Source organism: Antrostomus carolinensis, unplaced genomic scaffold (genome assembly GCF_000700745.2).
Source record: "Antrostomus carolinensis isolate BGI_N321 unplaced genomic scaffold, ASM70074v2 scaffold13529, whole genome shotgun sequence".
NCBI classification, from domain to species: domain Eukaryota; kingdom Metazoa; phylum Chordata; class Aves; order Caprimulgiformes; family Caprimulgidae; genus Antrostomus; species Antrostomus carolinensis.
In genome coordinates, this window is record NW_010340753.1 from 2486 (window position 1) to 24677 (window position 22192).

The following is a 22192-nucleotide window of genomic DNA, read 5'->3' on the forward strand; positions in this document are numbered from 1 at the left end:
GTTAAGAACATGGATATGCAGCCTTGTGAAAAATTTGTGATTCTCTGGGAATTTAATATACAAGGTCTGTCCTCACTGGTTATTCCAACCAGCACACTAAGTATTTGGTTTCATCCCAACCATAGTGAAAAGCGTGTTTGGTATCTCATGATACATCATCTTCACTGTAATTCTTTTACAGAAATAACCTTGTCCCTGTCTCGTTTCAGAACTGTAGCTGCTGAAGTCAGGAAGCAGATCTCAGGGCAGTATGGAGGGTCTCCCCAGCTTCTCAAAAACCTCAATATTGGTGGCAGTGTCTCTCATCATACAACTGTAAGTAATGCTTGGAACGTGGAAGACTGACGAAGGTGTGCGTGCATAGTTATTTTGATTGCCATTTGGAAAGAAATTGCAGGGCTGACAGGTTGTTGGCCTAAGCAGCCCTGGTAGCACTGAGAAAAGTAATTCCATGCAAAACCTGCTAATTTTGGAGGTCTCTTATCTTGCAAATCAGTTGGTGTGGCTGAGAATTTGTGTTTCTGCAGAATCTTTGTAGGACAAGGAGCTTCCTTGACCACATGGTAGTTGTTTTATCCCAAAACAGCCTGATCTGCGCATTAAATTCCACATGCCTGTGTGGTTGTCTCCATGAAGAGCTCTTTGCAAGCTCATGCACTTCAGGTAGCTGTTGTCTTGTGTTTCTTGTCACTCTTGAAAGTGGGACTACAATGGCTCATCTGCTCTTCAGGACTATTTTAAATGTTATTGTGAAAGCTGAATGTGGTTATTCCTCAGGAATGTAGATTTACTTACAAGTTTACACTCCACTTTCAAGAGTGGCCATGTTGTCAGAATCACCCTTTCTGAAGTCAGATTTTCTTGCGTGGCCTACCAGTAACCTCCAAAATTTATTCAGTGTGATGGTAAAAATTTCAAGAGTTCAACAAACTTTTTCAGGCTGGAACTCTATTTGTGGAAGTGTTCCTTTGGTTTGGCTTGCTGCTTTGGGTCATAGCAGTTTCTTTTGTAGCAGTCAATTTAGAAAACAAATATCATAGCATCTTGTTTTCTTCAGAGAGGGTTGACTAGGTCAGACAGTACTGGAAATGTGCCTTGAATTTGATTGTTCTGAGTTTACAAGAGTTCTTCTCTTGTTTTGGAGTAGGGTCCTGTAGAATTTCCTCAGTTCATGTGCTGTTCTATCTCCAACATCACGCGTTAAAGTTTTCTCATACAGGGCACAAATGTGTCCTTGAAGCTGGTCCTGTCTCAAAAGCAATCTCCAAGTTGACCCCTAGCTTAGAATGATGACTTTGCTGCAGGCTAAAAGTTCATCTTTAAGGAGATCTGACTGTGCCAGAGTCTCTGGGGATTGAAGAGGGCTGGAATTCCTGTTGTTGCCCTCTGCATCAGCCGTGTGAGTGCAGGGAGAGCAGAGGACAGGCTGTGTCAGCTGTGTGCCCAGCCTCAACGGTGAGTGAGCACGAAGGAGGGGGGGTTAATGAGAGCGGTGTGTCCAGGGCTAATGCTTTACCACAGAAATCTCTGTAGGGGTGTGGAATGATAATGCAAAGCCCTGAGTTGGCAGTTCTGGATGGTCTTTTGCATAATCCACTATTAGATAATAGGGAGGGACCCCTGCTATTAGCAGCGTACACTGGATGAAGCACTCAGGGTCATTGTATCCGCTTCCCTGCAGCAATGGATAGCTGAGGAGTAGGTGCCGTCTTTTGAAGGACCCATTGGATGTCCATCCCACAAGTTTCTGTGCCTCCCTTGCCTCACATGTGGTTTCATCTTGGAACAAGTTGGCTGAATTGTATTTCTACTACCCATTGCTTTAATAAAGCAAGATCTCTTCTGTGTACCTCTCTGAGCTGTTCCTCAGCCAGACATATTTTTAATAACTATTTTTCCTTGTATCACCTCCTTTTACTCTGAATCATCTCTCCTTGATGATTTTCTTCCTGTTTCTAAGGTTTTTCCATTCTGCCATCACCAAAGTGTGCCATGCTCAAAGCTTCAGTCCTGTTGATCTTCCCATGTGATTCTTAATGCAGGATCAGATTTGTCAGTCACGGTATTTTCAGCCCTGTCTTCAGTTCTGGTATCTCTCATTATCCTGTTGTTGTTGTGTTTTCTAGTAAATATGTGCAAGAATCTATAAAAATCCTGGAAAAGGTCATGCTAACTGGAAGCAGGCTCTGAGCCTTTCCTATCAAACTGCATTGTGCGATGGTTGATGTGATAAGCTCCTAGTTTGTCATATTAAATTCTGTGCTGAGCAGAGATGCTCTTCAGAAGCCTGATTAACATGGAGCGATGGTTTGTAGGAGAGAGTCTATAGGAAAAGTATATTTAGTTAAGTCATGAGTCTGTATCCTGAGGCTGCATCATACGACAGAGCTTCGCTTGTACTGAGTTTTGGGTTAATTTCTCTCCCTTAGGCACCCGTCAGAGTCGGCTGTGCCTGCCTGGCCTGGTTTGATAACAAACATTATGCAGAGAGAAAGCATTGCTGCTGTGGAGCTGAAATAGCTCTTTGCTCTGGAAAAGTTCAGAAGTTTGTGTGTCGTTACACTTTTACAAATAAGAAGCAGAAGGCCCTGAATCTGCGTGGCAGCTTTGTGTAGCCATCCTGGTTTGAAAGCCTTGAGTAGGGTGCATAGTGTGGGTTTAAATAGGAAATTTATGCTAAAATATATGGCTATTTTAATAATGCTGTGTGGTTGAGTTTCATGTGAGTCTCTCCACAGTGGCAGCAGGTTGCACTGTTGAGTGTGCAGCATGGAACTGGAGGACTTTTAACAATAATGCAGATGTGGACTCTCCTATCCAGTGCATCTTGCTCATCGTGTTGAGCACTTCCTTGGCATAGTTATGATCCAGATAAGGTCAGCACTGATTCTCTGTTGCCAGTTGCCAACAGTAGCTGCTTATGGTAATTCTTCTGAGAGTCTTACCATACACAGCTCCATTTTTATGGAGAAATGTATGGTTTGGTGAATGAAGGGCCCCCAGCGCCGTGCTTGGTTGGGCCTTTTGTTTCTCGTTGACTGAAGCCAGCCCAGGGACTTTTCACACCCAGTGGTTGAACCTAGGATAAATGCAAAAACCTGTCAGCTGAATTTCAGCAAGTCTTTTCCCTTTTGTTTCACAAGCAGCAGACAAAATGCTGCCAGAACTGTTTCTAATTTAGTATCTGGTGGAGCTGGGGAGAAGACACTGCTTTCAAATGACTGCGAAGGAGCTTGCCGTTTATTATTGCCAGCCTCCACCCTTCTGCTACTTTAGGAGCAGCTGATTTTAATTGCACATTCCTCAAACCACAGATACAGGTCCAAAACCTTCAGAGGCTTTTCCTGTATAACCCAACGTTCTGATTGGGACTCCTTGCAGGATTTTTTATTTTTGAAGTCCAGAACAGAAGGCATTGACCATTTGTTACTGGGAAATGGAAGCTGGTAAGGTCTTAGAGTTAGATGAAGGAGATTATATTTTTTAGAAGTTACTTTTGGAAGTCTCTAAATCCACTGGTACATCGAGCGTGTGTTTGCATCTTGCTGTTGGCATTCTGGGTTGTAAGGCACGTGCTGTGCTCATCTTTGGTGCATCAGGAGGTTCATATATTTCCTAGTGGGAGCTGGAGCTTCTCACCTCCAGACTCCCTGACTGAATGCACTGAAAGCAGAGAGCTTGCACTTCCTTTCAAAGAATTCCCCAGCGTCTTGCAGGATGGGGTATTTGCTTTGTTTATTTGATGAACTGGACTGTTTACTATGGGCTATTATAATCCCTCATGACTAACCACTTTCTTTTCTATCCAAGTTTATTTTTTCTGTTGAGCAACTCCTTGTGCTACGGTGCTTGTTAACTCTGTCTGCTCACCCTCGGTCACACCAGTCGTTGCTCATTGCTGCAGGGTGGCAGTGGCCTGATTCCTCTCTCCGGATTTCTGCAGTAGTGTTTTTTTTTCCTGGATAAACCTGGATTGTGGATTGTCAGAGATTAGCATGAGTTACTGTTGAAGCGACCCAAAGCTTGCTCTGAATCTTGGTGTACCGCTATTTGATGGCTGTTTGTTATGCTGCTTTGGTGTTGGAAGAGCAGAATTCTGGATTATGTCTGCAAATGGACTCGTAGTCTGTTTTTTTCCCTCTGTGTACCATCCTTTTATGAGGGCAGATGATGTTATCAAAGAGAATAATCACCAGGTATCTGGACCTCTCTTCAGTTGTAGCCCAGCTGTTTCTGTATCTTGTTCTACACTCAGCAACTTTTGTTCCTTAAAGATATTTATATTTTCTGAATTAGATAAAGACTTATAAAATATTTGATTTCTGAACAGTTCTCTTTTGAGTGCCAAAGAAATGTTTCTCGTTGTTGTCCAAAACTTGATTTATTTTTCCCTAGGAAAATAAAATTTTCTTTTTCTTTTTCTTTTTTTGTCTTTTTATTTTGTCTAATATTTTAATTAGAAGAGCAGCATTTCACAGAACTTGCAGATAAGCAGGATGAAAGTATACTCAGTTGTTTTACAAAAATATCATAGCCATTTACAAATGATTAGGAGTAATATTTCCTGCCTGTTGGTGTATGTTACAGCATAGTTGAATGTTAGTATGAGGAGGAACAGTGTTATAAGAGATGCTAATTAGTCTGGGAATAACGAGGTCTGGATTCTTGGACATGATGTGATCTGACCATGTTTGCTCTCCATTTTTTCCGTGTCAAATAAAGGTGCTGACATTTACATATCATTGCCAAGTGCTGCTGGTTTTATGGGCATTATCTGGGCTAATTGGAGCTTTGTCTTGGATTTATTGGATGTTAGACTTCGGCTGTGTATTCAAAGATAATATCTAATTATTCAGTAAGAGAATATAGGTTTCTTTATATATTTTTGTTGTCTGTTTTAGCATTATTTAAGAGAAGAAAAGATAATTTGTGCAGATGAATGGAAAGCACTGCAAGGGAAAACATGGCAGTATCCTATGTGGCGTAGAAAAAGGCGTTTTGAAGTGTTCGGAGCCAAGTAATTTTATCACCAAAATCACTAAAATTAAAAAGAAAATGAGCCAAGTCATAATGCTCTCTCAAAACTGATTAAGCCTTAATAGTGCCTCCCATTATATATATTTCCTGGAGGTTTTGCCCTGCCTTGCTGAATGGTTCTGTCCTCAGCAGACAGGGGAGGATGGGAGAGGCATCCACATCCTCTTCCCTTCCTCCTCCCATTAGGGATTACTCACAGCTGACTCTGCTCTGGTGCAGGCACTTTCTTTGGTAAATTGAAACTGCTACATGCTGTTTCTAAAATCAGTAGTGAGTCCTCTTGCAGAGGTCATGAGCGTTTTATATGTTAAGTTGATGAGTCTGGTATCCATTGAAATGTTGCCAAGTCTCATTTATCTGCAATATCTTAAACAGTTTATATGTTAGCAGAGATAACTAATCTTAACTAAATGTTATTATACCAAGTAAATTCAGTTACTTAACCGACGCCTTCATGACAGGCCTATTAATAAATACTCAGAATCTAAAAATGCCATTAAATCCTACTCTTTGTTTATTAAAGTGAGTTGTGACACATCTTTTTCAGGAATAAAATGCATGAGCAAACTGATGTCTAGTGGACATGCGGCTCATACCCTTAACTGCAAAAAATTCTTAATATTGAATCACAGAATCATTAAGGTTGGAAAAGACCTCCAAGGTCATCCAGTCCAACTGTCAACTCATCACCACCATGCCCACTAAACCATGTCCCTGAGTGCTGCATCTACATGTTTCTTGAACACCTCCAGGGATGGTGACTCCACCACTGCCCTGAGCAGCCTGTTCCAATGCTTGAACACTCTCTCAGAGAAGAAATTTTTTAAAAAAACTTTCAGAGAAGAAATTTTTTCCTGGTATCCACCCTGAACTTCCTCTGGTGCAATTTAAGGCCAATTACCTCTTGTCCTATCAACTGTTTACATGGAAGAAGAAACCAACCCCCACCTCTCTCCATCCTCCTTTCAGGGACTTGGACAGAGCCCCAAGGTCTCCCCTCAGCCTCCTTTTCTCCAGGCTCAACACCCCCAGTTCCCTCAGCCACAAGGGAACTCAGCACACTTGTGCTCCAGACCCTTCCCCAGCTCCGTTGCCCTTCTCTGGACACGCTCCAGCACCTCCATGTCCTTCTTGGAGTCAGGGGCCCAACACTGAACCCAGCACTTGAGCTGCAGCCTCACTAGTGCTGAGAACACAGCTGAGGTCCTCTGTGCTCCCCAGAGGTTCGGTGGATAGGCTGAGCTGTGCTCTGTGATGGCTGTGCCGCTGCTGGGGCTCATTGCAGGTGTCTCCAGGCGGGGCTGTGTGGGTGCACAGAGCTGGGACATCGGGGTTGTCTGTGCCCCAGACTGGCTCAGGCTTGTGTGGTTTGTGAGGTGAAGCTTTGCTCCCCGTGAACGTGGCAGTCACAGTGATGTCTTCACCTGGGCACGCAGATAAACCACTTCAGCTGTCCTCTCGTGCTGCTCCTGAGCTAGCAGCGTGGGCAGCTCCGCGTGACGCCAGCTCCGCGTGACGTGTGTTTCCCAGTCAATCCATGCCCTGGATAAATTGTCCACCGATAATTGAGACGTGACCATGCCAGGTATTTTCCACTCAGAAGAGCATACGCGGTCGTGGTTACTGCGGTTCAACTTGCACAGCTCAGAGCCACCATGGTTTGCCTGGGTGAACCTGAAGGGTCCCCAGGGTTCCATCTCTGCTGATCCGGTGTAGAGTTTCTGCCAAAAGTGGGAAGTCTGTGGATTTTTCTGCAGTCTCTGGTCAAACTGTTTAGCTTTTTCATTTCTTTAATAACGGAGCTTTGATGTTTCCTTTGTCTCGGTCTCTGGGCTCTCAGTTTTGGTGCAGTTTATCAGTGTAGCTCTTTCAGATCACTCCCAGCACCTGCCTTTTCTATATCAAAGTCTTAGTGTTCTTGAAATATTCTCTTGGTGAAATTACATGATTCGTAGTCATCAAAGAAGATACTATCTTTCTTCTTACCCATCCTTGGAGGCATAACTCATGTCTTTCTAAGTTTGGTAAGAAATTGCTTTAGTATTCCCAGCTAACTAATTAATCTCTGATTAATATTAATATTTCTGTACCCAAATGGCTTCTTATATTAGCAACCAGTTATAACAGCAAATAACCTAGTAATATTTGTACATAAAACATCTCACTGGTTTTGGGACTGGCTGTTGCTTGTTATATGTAGGACCCCTCTTTAGGTATATTTACAAATATTTCCTTTCATTAGAGGCTTTCTTCATTTCAAGCATTGTGATATTACGTGAATTTGACATATATTACAGATCATTGGGCTTGTCTGTAAAAAGAATCCAGAACTTAGTACTAAATATTCTCAGATGTTACAAATGGAGCCTTCAGACTATTTCTAGAAGATTTTTTGTCTTAGCAGAGAATGCTTACAGAAATTTTTGAGGCACGTTTACAATTTGAAATGAAGGACTCTTATCAGCTATTCTCCATAGTCATTACATCTGTTAAAACATGGTGCAAAAGAAATAATAAAGAGCTGGAGCAAAGCAGGAGATATGGAACTACATTCCAGAGGCAGTACGCATGTATGTGGAGGTAATGACTGCGTTTTATGGTTGGGGAGGTGTCATCCTTGTTGAGGGTTGGTAGCTCTCTGTGGTTGATGAAAAGCAGAGATTGCCTAGGAATCTCCTTGGTTCATTTGAATATTTCCCTGTATTATAAATGCAGCTGGAAAATTAAATGCAGGAGTTATCTGTGCTCCCTAGTCATTAGGCATATGAAATGAGGGGTATGGGTTTTCAGGAATGCAGTAATAGAAGCAGATGAGTATTTGATTCTCAGAATTTGGATCCAGTGTCGACCATTTTTGGAGTAAGTGTTTAAGTGAAAGAAAATGTAATTTAGGCAAGTAAACCAGATTTTTTAATACTTGAGCATTGTCAGTGGTTAATATTGCACTGCTCATGTTTCAAAACCTCTTAGAGTGACTATGGCCTGTAGTTCACACCTCAAAATAAATCTGATGCCTTTTTTAAGCAAATATTTTTCTTTAAACCATTACCTTCTTTAACTCACCTGCAATTTTTTCAATTTTATATTTTTTAGTGTGTTACATTTTCTGTATTCTCAGATTTACACTGAGTTCTTCCTACAATATGTCAGATTTGACTCCTGTTGCAGTTCCAAGAGATACCAGTATCCCTTTAAGATTTTGCCACAGCAAGAACAGGCCATCTGCATTCCTGAATGCTCAACAAGGGAAGTGACTGTTTGCCCTGGAGACCTAGAGATAGCTCAGAGAAGGCTGAGGCTCAGCTTTGAAATGTTAATCTGCTTCTTCTGTCCTTCCAAGATTTTGCCCAGGGAGGCAGTGGGTGGGAAGTTGGTATTAATTTAGAATTTGAAGCTTTGGTGCAATCTGTTACGGTTTTAGCACATTATAAATTGTTTAATATTTAAGGAGGTATTGAAATGAAGATGGAACTTTGTCCTACTTTCAAAACTGGCAGGAAATATCACCCTGATTTTGAAGAAGTTCCTAGCTGCCAAGTCAAAATACTAGTCTGGATCCTCCCTCTCATGAGGAGCTCTGCAAGGTTAATTTTTCAAGGTCCCTTATCATATCCTTGCAGGGAACTTTGCTCCCACACAGGAGACAGGAGGTAATAACCTTCCAGTCTTTGCCATTGTCATTTTTACAGGGCCCCAAATTGTACTGTGATCCTCACAGAGACTGGGTGTCTGCCCTTGGGAATTATGCATCTCATTTTAGATAAAAGGAAAATTGATTTTGGATTGGGCCACGAGCAACTTGGGTTCAAATGCCTGTTCTGCCAGATGCATCCTGCCAAACCATCACATCATAACCATTTAAAATGCTATTGTGGCTCCCTGCGTGAATAAGCATCTTGGGAGGGCAGAGGTGAGGGAGGGAGGAGGAAATTCGAGGGACACGGTGCTTTTTGTGGCTGTGCTGACATACACAGGCTGGAAGAGTCTGCAAAATCACAGCTGGGTTCAGTATGTTGCTTAGAGTGTGTCCCACAAGATTACTCGTGATGTTCAGTACAACTCGTGTGCGTTGGGCAACAAATTTCTGCAACAGGACCTAGAAATATCCTTTTCCCTGGCTGTTTATGTGGGGAAAAGGTAGGTTAAAGTCCTTCAGGCAAAAATCTGAGTGTCTGGAGACATCAGAGGACACAGCAGTGATCTACACAGGACTCCTGTGCTTCAATCAGTATCTGTGAGATGGAGATAATAATTGTCCTTTTTTCTGCCCTGGTTGCTACTGTGATCCCTCACTGACCTTCCGAGCAGTGCCCAGGAGAGCAGACCTTTAGTCTGTAGGTACCAGCGTAGGTGTAATTGGTTCAGTAAAGCAGCAAACTGGAAGGGGAGGCTGTTCAGGCACAGGCACGTAATGATGGCTTGTTAAATGACATACTAATTAAATACTTATCCTTTAGTCATTTCTTGATCACGATGGAAAAGTGCATCTATTGCGAGTGTCCCCATTGCCTTTGTTAGTGAGGCATCCCTGCTGCCTTTGGAATTAGAATCATAGAACCCCAGACTGGTTTGGGTGGGAAGGGACCTTAAAGCTCATCCAGTCCCAACCCCCCTGCCAGCAGCAGGGACCCCTTCCACTAGACCAGGTTGCTCAAAGCCTCATCCAGCCTGGCCGAGAACACTTCCAGGGAGGAGCAGCCACAGCTTCTCTGGGCAACCTGGGCCAGTGTCTGACCACCCTCACACCAAAGAATTTCTTCCTCACATCTCATCTCCATCTCCCCTCTGCCACTTTCAAGCCATCACCCCTTGTTCTCTCACTCCCTGCTCTTGGCCAAAGTTCCTCCCCAGCCTTCCTGGAGCCCCTTCAGGTACTGGGAGGTCACTAGAAGGTCTCCCTGGAGCCTTCTCTTCTCCAGGCTGAACAGCCCCAACCCTCTCAGCCTGTCCTCACAGCAGAGCTGCTCCAGCCCTCGCATCATCCTGGTGGCCTCCTCTGGACTGGCTCCAGTAGGAGCTGCTTGTGGTCATCTCTTCTCAGAGACACCACAACAGAGCAAGTTTAATACAAATTTGCTCTTTGTATTTTATTTTTTGCTTCCTTAGAGTGGTGGAATAAGCCATGATCCTTGCATCGTCGTGCCCCAGGTGTAGCTTTCCCTCCGTGTCAGCCCTTTGCTCCTGTAGTCCTTGGTTGAGATGCTCAGCTAAAGTAAATGAGGGTTGGTGTTAGCCTCCATGGAGTTACACCACGTTCTCTAGCAGAGGCTCCTGCTCCTGTCGCCAGATTTGTGCAGGTGCTTCTTCTGTAACTGATGATGATGATACAGGTAGGTGCTCAAAAGATGGACATAAATAGGATGGAGACATGTTTCGACCAACAGTGCACTAAAACAACAGCAAAATACAATGTTTGCTGTCTAGAGAAGGGCAAAGTCGATAGGAAACGAAATTTTATTTTCAAGCTTTTAAGGGGATATAACAGTGAAGAATAACAGAGCCTTAAAGAAGAAAGCTTGACTGTCCCTGCTGCAGGAGAGCTGTAAACCTTTGAGATAGGGGTTTGTGAGGCAACTGCCGAGAGCCATAACAAAAGGAATGCAGATGCAGCGATGGAACGTGCACGTTAAATAGTTGATTGAAGGCAAATCAATCAGGCTGGTGTCTTAGTTCAGCTGACAGCGTGTGTGTCTACGGTCAGGTGAAGGGCATATGCAGAATCGTTATTTGCAAGTGATGTGTTTGATTTGGGGTAATTGGGCTGTGTAAGTCTGGAAAAGAGAGAGTCCTCTTTGATTTCTTCTGTACTCTCAGTTTATCAGGACGTTGTGTTTGGTCTTTAATTAGCAGGGAGCAGGTTATGCCCCACTTAGTCATACCCAGCGGCCCCTTTCTTCCTGTGTAGTCCTGTTGGTTTTAATAGCCCCAGAACTGCGCTTGCCCCGAGTGAGGTGGCAGTGTCTGATCCTGGGATAAAGACCGAGTGAAAACCACATTAAGGAATTGTCTGAAAGGTTGTCCAAAATGTGATCTGTAATTACAGTTTGTACAAAATCAAGGAGTGTGTTTATAAAAAGCAGTAATTGTGGTTCTGGGAGCAGGCTTTCCTTTGCATATTTTTAGCGTGTATTTGCCATTAGCTCAGACTGTTCCCTAGTCCTGGCTGGGAAGAGGGTGGGGGGTCCCGTATGGGGCTTTCCAGGGAGCCTTAAGAAGCTTTTCTTGGAAGAAAGGGATACCCTGTCAACAATTTGGGGATCTTATCAATGTCTATAAATATCTGAAATGTGGGGGCCAAATGGATGGGGCCAGGATCTTCTCAGTGGTGCCCAGTGACAGGACAAGGGACAGTGGGCACAAACTGGAACACCAGAAGTTCCAGACAAACTTAAGGAAAAACTTCTTTCCTGTGAGGGTGCCGGAGCCCTGGGACAGGCTGCCCAGAGAGGGTGTGGAGTCTCCATCTCTGGAGATGTTCAAACCCACCTGGACACTTTCCTGTGCAACCTGGTGTAGGGAGCCTGCTTTGGCAGGGGGGTTGGACTGGATGATCTCCTGAGGTCCCTTCCAACCCCCACCATGCTGTGATTCTGTAATTTCTTACAGTAGCACTCCAGCATTCCCCTGTTACAGTTTTCTTACCCAGTTGGTAGGTGGACTGCATGTCTGCAAATACCTGACTGAAATTGTCCCTCTGCCTTTGGAAGTCTGATACAAAGAAAAACTGACTGCCTTTCGTGGAGGAGATGTCTTCTGCTCACCCTTGGAGCTGTCGGGAGGAACTGAAAAAGGCCTTCCTGGAAGTGGGGTGAAGATTGCAAGATACAGCTCTGTCTGCAGCCTGCCAGCAAGCAGGGCTGTGGGAGAGGACAGCTTTATAGCTGCTCAGCTGCTCCCCGTTTCTGCTGCAGCAGATTTCAAAACCTTTTAATATGCAGCTGGAAGTGGGACTTGCTATTCTTGTGGTAATCTGGAAATCAGCTGTATGTCAGAGCGGTGCAGAAGGGTGAGGATGAAACTTGTTGTCCTGGTTTTTGCTAGGATAGGTTTAATTTTCTTCTTAGTAGCTAGAAAGCACTGTGTTTTGGTTTCAGTGGGACTGTTAAGAGAAGAAATGTTGATAACTACAAGGACACCCTGCTTGGGCAGTTTCCAAGAAGAGAGGACTGGAAGGGGAGGGTGGAGAAGAAAAATGTAGTAATTAGTAAAACCCAGAATTGACAGTTGGATATGCCAATAAGATATTCCATATCATATCACGTCATGGTCAGTATATTAACCAGGGCTGACTGGAAATGGGGGGGATTCTCTCAGGAATTGCTCAGAGTCGCTTTTCCAGGATTGCAGTTTTGGGTTCGTGGTTCCTTTTCACTCCTCTGGGATCATTATCAGCGGGTGGTGAGCAACTGTACTGTGAATCACTCATATTGAGATATATATATATACATATATTTGTTATCATTATTACTCCTATTATTATTTTAATTCTATTTTAATCTAATTATTGAATTGTTCTTATCTCAACCTACAAGTCTCCTTACCTTTACCCCTCCAATTCTTTCCCTGATTCCCTGGTCATGGGGGAGATGTGAATGGCTGTGTCTTGTTTGGCTGCCAGCTAATCTAAACTATGACACTTGTGTGAACTAAGGAAGTATCTCAATCCTGGTAGACCAGGGGAGTTGGCTGTTGGGTGCCATGAGGAGGTAAGCTGGGCCTGGAGGCTTGGAGATGGGATGATAGAGCAGGTTGTGCTCCTGCGTCAACAGTGAGGCTGGGATGACAAGGTTGGATAACCTCCAGTGTGCATATTTGGTCTGGTGGATTCATATGATGATTTCAGATGACTTTAATCAGGTTGCAGATGACGTGGGAACAGCCCCTTGTATACTGTGTCTGTTCTTGGTCCATCCACACCTTCAGAGGGATGCAGGAGCAGAAAGCAGGACGGAGGAAAGGTTCCAGCATCAGCAGTGGGAGCCATCAGAGGAGCTGTCGTGGTTCAGTTCAGATACTGGGACACCATTTGGGTTCATTTTCCTTTTGGTGCATGTGTTCATCCTTATTTCCTCCTCCTCTTTCATCACTTCTTCCCCCACAAATATCTAAAGCTTAAAATAACGTGCTTGCCTTTTATCTGCCAATAGTCTGACACGAAGTAGTTCCTCTTCATAACCATGAATTTATGTTTGGCCTGTTTACTCAGGTGCTAGACAGTATTTCTGGCTGCACAGATGGTGAGTCTAATACAGGCTTCTGGGTTTGACTTTTATGTTTGTTTACATCTTCATGGTACAATAGTTATCCAAAGAGACAAACTGGAAAATTGTGAAGTGCAACCTGGGGCCTAATCCTGAGATGAACGAAGGGCTTGGAAAGCTGCGGAGCGCAGACCCAGGACCTGGTGTTGGGTAGCCCCGTAAGCACAGCCAGCCGTTCGGGATTAGGGTTTTACTGGAAAAGCTGGTTCATTTGGTTTTTGTCCAAAACATTACAAAGCTGTTGTTGGACAAGTGCAATTTGAGATGTAAAATGTCAGGGATGGGGAAACGTGGTGCGTCTGGGGCAGTGGCAGTCTCTGCCCTGCGTCTGCTCGGTCCTGCACATCCCCCTCAACTCGGCGTTAATACAGAGTTTTTCCTCGTCTGTTTGTAATTTTCTTCTGTTTATCAGGATGAGTGGATTAGAAAGATGGGAGGGAACGAGGAAAAGGTTCCTCTTTGTTATCCTGGGAAGATGCAGAGGTCAGTGAGTTTGCAGATTGAAACACAGCACTTTCATGGTCAGCTCAGTTTTGCTGAGTAAATAACCCTGGAAGGTGCCTCAGCTTTGGAGCTGCCAGTGTGGAAGGGAGGTCAGCAGGAGGAGTAAAAGTAAGTTTGAAAATGTTAGGGCTTAAAACCAGGGTCAGTTAAGCAGCTTTAAGTCTCCCTCTGAGGCTACCTTAACACTCTGTCCTTCATCCAGTGAGGATGCTGTCAGTGTCCAGAGCTGCATCGCGGCATGGATGGGGCTCTGGAGAGGACCTGAGCGAGGACCTTTTCCCAGCACCTCTGCTTCTTTCTGCTAAGAAAATCTTGCCCAGTGATTTTCTTATTTTTATCTTCATTTGCAAGGAGCCTTCATTTCTGGGCTCTTGCTCTTCCTTGGTTTTGAGGTTTCTCGGTGGAAAGGATTAAATACATGCAAAGTAGCAGTGGTATTATGCAGCAGTTCTTCTGAAAAAAACCCCCATGTGTTTTAGCAATTCCTCAATAATAAACTGTCACATTTCAGTGCTGTACGTTTTGTCAGTTATCTAGTGCCAAATGGAGCTGGTCTATCTGTGTGTCAGAAACAGATAGTGTGAGGTGCTGACATGTTAACTGTGACATGGGAAAGAGCAACGACAAGTTCTGCTCATTGTGAGTTTTGCAGTGATGAAAACAGTTCAAAGTATCCGGTTTGTATTTTCAAAAGTTCTCCAAATCACATACTTTAAGTTCATTTCAAGAGTTCAAGATTAGAAGGGGAAAAAAGGTTATAGAGTCAGAGTTAAATAGATGATGATGATGGTGATGGTGCATTTCTTTACGCAAAAATTAATTTGTATCTTTTATACAATTTGCAGAACTAAATACTGAGTTTCTACACATCATATTTTTTTTTTTTTTTAGTGGACCAGATTCTTATCTGGCATAAAGTCATCTGGTAAAACTCACCTGACTTCACTGGAATCATGCCACTTTTCTGCTGAAGGATTTGCCTTCTGTATTTTAAGAAAATAGCAGTATTCATTGAAGTTGGCTGCGGTAGGAGAGATTCTTTCAATACCCTCTGTGTTAGCAAAGTCTTTTTTCCTTGAATTTCAGAACTTTTTGACAATTAAAAGTTTAAAAACTGGAATTTGGGATTGGTATAGCAATTTTTTTGAGAAGCACATTTAAAACTTAAGTCTTAAGTGTTCTTTTTAGTCATCCCCAACAGAAGACAGGATAGTTCCCTGTCCCACAGAAATTGTCTGGATGACAGGGAAGAGGCAGTAGTAGAGAAAAATTGCTGAGTTTTGATGCATTTTTGTGACTCATACGAAACCACTCAGCCTCACTGGGATATGCCAGGGAATTCTAGGAGATCTGTCAGTTGCTGTAGAGCCAGGTTCCTCAAAACTTGTTTTTAGGGTTTCATTTTCTTAATGCCTATGTTTATGTACAGCCTCATAGCATAATGAGCTCCTATCAGAATATATATATGTATTTATGTAATATACATATGTAAAAATACACAGTTATGCAACGTGAGTATGTATCCAGTTTATGCAATTTTTTTTTTTAAATGTATCTAAAAAAAGCTCACTTTTTTCACTATGGTGAGATCAGTACTGCCAGAGAAATCTACTGTCTTCCTGCACGTGTGTTTGTTAAGTCATTCCTTGTGCTTGGGGTGCAAGCTTTGTGCCCAGTAAAGATGCTCTTTAAGCATCTGTTTTATTTAGAGCAGTGTCCCTTCCTGGTGTGGGCAGAGTTATCGTGGCACTAAAGGTCCTAATATCAGGGAGAAGAGGTGGTTAAACTTATACCTATGGTAGATGAACATTGCGTTTTGTGTTCCTCAGAGAAGTGGTTTAATTCAAAATAATGTTAGACTTTAGAGTTTTGTAGCTTCCTGAGTTCCTGGTAAATCATCCCCTGCTCTGGATTGCTGGGGGCCATGCCTGAGAGTGAAAGGGTTCTTGCATTGCATCTTGGATCAGGGTGAAGGTTCCCTTTGTGGGGGAAAAAACAAATCCAAAAACCAAAATCAAAATCATACACACAGGAAATAAAGTGCAGCATTTTCTTTTGATGCAAACTGATGAATTTCTTGAAAACAGATGAAAATCCTTTTTTAAATTTGTATTTTTTTAGATTGTGACGGTGTGCATCATAGAAATATCCAGAGAAATATCAAAGATGAGACATGAAAAATAGCTTTGTGCTGTGTATTAGCTCAGGTTAACACACCAGGGTTAATTACCATCGGACTTTAGATCAAGTTTCCTTAACAAGGCAGAAGAGCTGGTCTAAAAAACAAAGTAGAATATGTGCATGTGATATTTTTTAATTTTTATTCACCTTAAGACCCTTCCATTGCTTGTCTTTTCCCAGGTACCACTTACAGAAGCAGTGGACCCAGTTGAATTGGAGGATTATCTTATCACACACCCAATTGCAGTGGAGTCTGGACCCCTGAGGGACTTGCTTGAGTTTCCTCCCGATGACATCGAGGTTGTGTACACCCCTCGAGAATGTCGAACGCTCGTGTCGGCTGTGCCTGAGGAGAGGTAGGAGGTGACAGGGTGACACCTCGCTCAAGGGAATTAATTCTTCTGAATTTTGAGTGTATGCAAGGCTGAAGCCTGGAATTTTTGTCTGTAAATGCCTGGAAGAGTAAATACAAACCTAGGTGGAAGTGTGTATGTTTTAAGAAGTCATTATCATGTCTGTGATTTGTTTTTATTCTTTTAACAGTGAGATGGACCCTCATGTGAGGGACTGTGTAAGAAGTTACACCGAAGACTGGGCGATTGTGAACAGAAAGTGAGTCCCCTGTGGTATTTGTCAGCTTGATTTCATATTGAAATGTTTGCAGGATGGCTAGCTGGTATGAGAAAGCTCCAAAATTATTGTGTTGGCTACTGGTTCCATGTGCCCTGGCTTTTGGTTGCCCAGCTCAGCTGAACTGATGCTTTGTGTTTAGGTGAAATGATGCTTTGTGTTTGGAAAATTAGATCTCAGACGTCAAAACCCCTTGGGGCATTTTTGAAAATCTAGGCCATTTTGGTCAACAGTTGCTCCTTTAGAATGGTAGAGAAATTAGGGAATATGAACAAGTAAAATTACTTTCAGCATTTGTTTCTTTCTTTGTTCCCTATGTTTTTAGGTCTTTCTAGGGAGAAATTTCATTAATTTTGTAACAATGTAAGATTTATGTGCAGGCACAACCACCTAATAGATGAGGTGCCTCTGCAGCATTAATTTATTCCCAAAGAGACTTTGAGAAAGTACATAATTTAATCAAATAATTGTTAATATTTGGTTTATCACAACATTTACCTAATGAGTTAACAGTTTTGAGAATGTGCATGCATTGATTAATTTATGCAGATTAGCAGGAAGGTTTCTGAGTAGCTTTACTTGGAACACACACTCTCTCAGATGATTGAAAGTCTGAGGACTTCAAGAGCTACTGCCAAGGGTTAAGTGATCCATGTGATGCACATCACCTACAAATGACTTGTCTACAGCTACAGCTCTGCCCTTGTGGCGGTTGCTACAATTCACTGGTTTAATGTTGTCCTGAGCACCACTTCAGGGGATGCTGAAGATACGCTTTGCAGTGCTAAGATGACCTAATAAAAATGTGGTTTGTAATCTCATACCAAAAAAAAAACCCAACCCAGAAAGAAACCCGAGAGAGAGAGATGCTTTATTAACTCCGAGCCTTTGTGGGCAGAGTCTAGAAGGTGCAGTAGGCTTGGACAATGTCACTCACCCAGCCAGCACACCTCTTGGTTTCTCAGTGACTTCCACAGAATACCTGACTGTGATTCCTGCACTGAGGGGGTTTAGTTGGAGGCAGTAGAGCTTTCTGTCCTGTGGAGATCAGCTGGAGGTTAAATTCTGTGGCAGGGAAGGCGTGAAGCTAAAAACATCGGGGTTGCCTGAGTGGGTTGAAGGTGTGCTGGGTGGTTGTTGAAGTACAGTCAGAGGTTTTCTTGCCCCTTCATAGGAGGAGAGGCACTTCCATAAACATTCATAGCAGCTTTTACTCGGGTAAAATCACAGCGGTGGACTGGGTGGAAACAGAAGGGTTACTGCTGGAGTGGGGGAAGAGCCCAAAAGCCTGGCTAGGAATGATTGAGTCGTTCTTCAAGTAAGGATGGTAACAGGTTTCTCTTAATCCATCTTATTTGATAGTTACAAGTGCTTTGGCTAGCTCTGGGGGCACAAAGTCCAGCTCTTCTAGCTTTAGAAGATCATGGCTTCTGATGTGGATGTGCCATCCTTCTATCTTCCCCATCCCAGGGGAAATAATCTTTATTTCAATCTCTGTCTACAGTTCTTTGTAACCCAAATGTTTTTGGGAGCAGACAAATCCATCCATTCAGTGATTACTTTAATGGTATTAGCAAAGGTAAATAAGTTTTCTTCACTGGCCTGAGAACACCAGTAGCATATACTTATTTCAACCTTATGACATAATTTCTGTATGCTAGACTGATGATGGCAGTGGTCACAGACATCTCTGAAGTCAGGTCTGATTTAGAATGAATTTATGCTTGTTGGTGGGGCTGTGATTGAAATGAAGACATCCAGGTGAGGATTATATTCCTGAGTTCAGCTCTCAGGAATTATAACCTAGCGAGGAAAATGCTTTCCTCCTTTTTCTCCTCCCTTTCATTATTCACTGCTAGCACATCCATGGTTTTCACTTGTCTGTGCATCCTTTTGTGGTAACTTCAGAACAATTAATTCTAGATGTGACACCAGCACTACTTTGGGAACTGACTTATAGTGCTTTATTGTAAGGAGACTGTGGCTCTGGCCATATGTGTATGTAAATATAGACATAGTGCCATTTGGTATCCAGAAATTTGTTAGTCAAAGGGATCTGATCTTGTCAGCAACAGTAGACAGACTGTTTACTAGCAAGTGCTCTTACACCCTGGAAAGCTTTGAAGGACCTGATTCTGCTTATAAAGAGGCTCTAGGAAGATGCTCCTTTTAGTTGGGGTCAGAAGGTTGTAATGTTTTCCAGAGGTGCTCAGGACTTCTGCCCATCATGCAGTCCTACCTGAAGTTGGTGTGTTGGTTTTAGAGGTATTAATATTGTCTGCTCCAAGTCAATTATGGCTCCAGCAGAACTACTGGCCTTCTATCCCCATGTTCTTGGCCTGTTTTAAGCTTGGCATCACAAGGACACATTTTATGATGACCTTAACTGGCCATTGATAATACTTCTTCTGACATCACCCAGGGTTGCTTTATAGTTGAACAGAGTCACATTGTAGTACTGGAATACTGGTTGTTGGATTATTACCCAGCTACAGTGGAGGATGACTGGAAATACTGTTTACAGAGAGCAGCTTATGCTTTGAGAGGACCCACACTGATAATACTGGGTTTGTTCTGTAATTCTTCTTCTGGGTTTTTGGGGTCAAAAAGGATGCTAAGAATGCATTTGAAATACTTTGTTTTCAGATATCACAAACTGGGAACTGGATTTAATCCCAACACTTTAGACAAACAGAAGGAGAGGCAAAAGGGGCTCCCCAAACAGATCTTTGAGTCTGATGAAGCTCCAGATGGCAACAGTTACCAGGATGAACAAGTAATGTACCTTTAAAACCTTGCTGCGTAAAACCTAACTCATAGTCACATTTTAAAAGTGCAGTCCCTTTCCTGTTATAAGTTGCTTTTAATTTGTTGAATCTCAGGATGACCTTAAACGACGTTCAATGTCGATTGACGATACTCCCCGGGGCAGCTGGGCATGCAGTATTTTTGATCTGAAGAACTCCCTTCCAGATGCCCTTCTCCCAAACCTACTGGACCGAACCCCAAACGAAGAGATTGACCGCCACAATGAAGACCAGAGGAAGTCCAGCAGGCATAAGGAGCTTTTTGCACTACACCCAGCACCAGATGAGGTATTTTTATATACATGTGGGTGGGACTAAAAAAGGGAAGGATACAGGGAATGTGAAAATTGCCAGTCTGCCGTGGATTTGAAGGAGTTAAGATCACCTGTGTTTAATGTCAGTGAGAACCTTAGCTGTTTTGTGGGTCACATGTATTTTAGTGTATTGACTTGCCATAGATATTACTTTCTGAAGATTGGTTTTCCTTTATGGCTATGCAGTCCCACATAATGTAGAAACATTAAAGAGATTTAATTTAGCATATTTATAGCTGCTGGTGAATGCAACATGCTGGTAAACCTTGGATTAAATTGGTGCTAGTGTCTTAGGAAAAAAAAAAAAGTGATACCTATACTTGTTTCATAATGGTACTAGTGGTTTGTACAAGTCTTGTGTCTCTAAATTGCTGTTCCTGTGACGAATTTCAGGAGGAACCTATAGAACGACTTAGTGTCCCTGAAGTACCCAAAGAACACTTTGGCCAAAGACTCCTGGTGAAGTGTTTGTCCCTTAAGTAAGTATCACTCCAACAGACAGTTGCTTTACAGAAACTGAGAATTTAAATCCGCTGTTGTATCCACGTGCATCTGGAATAACTCTGCTGCCTTGTTTATTACCTTTGAAGGGATGTAACATTGCTTGGTTGGTCGTAGGCTTAAAGGTTAGTTCTATAAAGGATAAGTTACACAGTACTGTGCATCAGATGGTTTTATCTCCAAGACTTTCTTTAGTGGTGTGATATAGAAAGTGTTCATCTTCCTTGGCTTTTCTCTGCATTGCTTTTCAGCCAGTCTGTAGCTATACCTGTTCCATGTTACTAGCACACATCCTTCACTGCGCTCCTTCAGGGCTCTGACGTTGGCCAGTCGTTGGTGTTCAGCTCTGTAACAAGGATGTTTAAGTGGGGGAAAAAAATTAAAAATACTTAAACCTTAAAACATAAGACAACCAAAGATTTGGTGAAGTTTAGGCTCAGCAACCTTGGCTGTGTCCCTTTAAGACTGAAGACTTTATATACTTAGCAAGCATTAACTGGAGGAATAGAAACCTGTTAAACAAGTTTAATGAAGTGGAGCTCCTGAATATAGGGTTACCTGCAGCTGGTTCATTGCCTATAACTCTTCTCTAATAACACAAGGTAAAATTTTACTGTTATTCCCTTGGAGAAATAAAGTACAAAACTGATTTTCCACACTGCTGTATTCATCTTCTGTGTCCTCAGTTAGGTCAACCCTTCTTATTAGAGAGCTCCAGTTAGACTACATTGTGGCTCGTAACTGAGATATATGTGTGGGACATATCTCCTGCTCGTAGAGTACTCCAGGACCTAATATAGCCGTAGAGATGAACTGATTTTGCAGCCTTTTATGAACTGGAACAACATAATATGCAGTAGCAGTGGAGCTTCCTCTCCAAAGGATGGTGTCTTTAGCATAAATAAGTTAGATGCTGCAAATTAATGATTTCTGCTATTTAAGCATCTCTTACTGACTGTAAATTTATAGCAAATCTACCCAAGTACGTGTTTGTGTACCACAGTAATCTCTGACACTGCACTTACAGTTGTTATAGTGAACATCCAAGATCGTGCTGTCTTAGCGGTGCAAAAAGAAGTCCATAGTCTCTTCCCCAGGAGTAGGCCAAGATGACCTAAACTGGGTCATTTTCAGGTTAATCTCACTTTTGTTGCAGAACTAGAGAAAATACCTGTTTGATGATGGAGTCCTGCATGCTGCTCTCTCTGTTGGCAGAAAGAGGTTTAGGCTGAAGAACTGAGAGCTCTGTGCAAGGACTGGGTGCCCACCATGGACTGGGCATTAATTTCATGGGCAGGCTGTGCAGACAGAATAGCATTTCAGCCCCTGCTCACTTTGGTGTAGGGACAGGTTTTGAATATATTTTAATTTCTTTGACTTCCCAGGTGATGGAACAACAAGTTTAGCTCTGTTTGGTAGGTTAGTGTTTTCATTGGAAGTGTTCGATAACAGTTGCTCTGAAAAACTGACACCTTTCTGATAATTTTTGAGATATTGGTATTTTCTTGTCAAAAGTAAAATGTTGAAAAACGCCAGAATAACTGTCCTCAACTCTCCAGAGAGAGGAGCTTTCTGGTCAGTAATGCTGAGAGGAGCAGTTGGCCATTTAGCCATATCAACAGGTCAGCATAGTAAATTAGCACACAGGACAGCTTCTCAAGGTAATCAGAGGAGCTAAGTGGTCCACCTATCCCAGTTAATAATTCCTCTCCCTTTAAGGAAGCTATGTGGTTGCTTTGCTTAGCTTTCAAATGGCACTTGAAGAGAAAAGCATTTACAGAAATATGCTTTATGTCCTGTGACCCTAATCCCAACCTTTCTGTTGGGTCAATGAGTTGCAATAGCTTTTAGAATGTCCAGGGAGCAGCAGTGTGTGTGCTGGGGGAAGGGAGCAGAGGCAGCGCAGAGGAAGCAGGAAGGAGAGGGATGAGGGGAAAGGAAGAACTCCTTTTTCAGC

General features: G+C 42.8%; 1 protein-coding gene across 1 annotated transcript in view; it reads left to right on the forward strand.

Moving 5' to 3' along the window:
- Positions 1-209: 209 nt before the first annotated feature.
- LOC104531397 (dedicator of cytokinesis protein 7) overlaps positions 210-22192 on the forward strand; it is a gene marked incomplete at its 5' end in the record, with an annotated part of 33355 nt that continues 11372 nt past the window's right edge. Inside the window, 6 exons of the mRNA XM_010176271.1 lie at positions 210-315; positions 16164-16339; positions 16527-16595; positions 19260-19389; positions 19496-19708; positions 20128-20213. Of these exons, the coding sequence (XP_010174573.1) occupies positions 210-315; positions 16164-16339; positions 16527-16595; positions 19260-19389; positions 19496-19708; positions 20128-20213 (780 nt within the window). The remainder of the gene's footprint in view (positions 316-16163; positions 16340-16526; positions 16596-19259; positions 19390-19495; positions 19709-20127; positions 20214-22192) is intronic.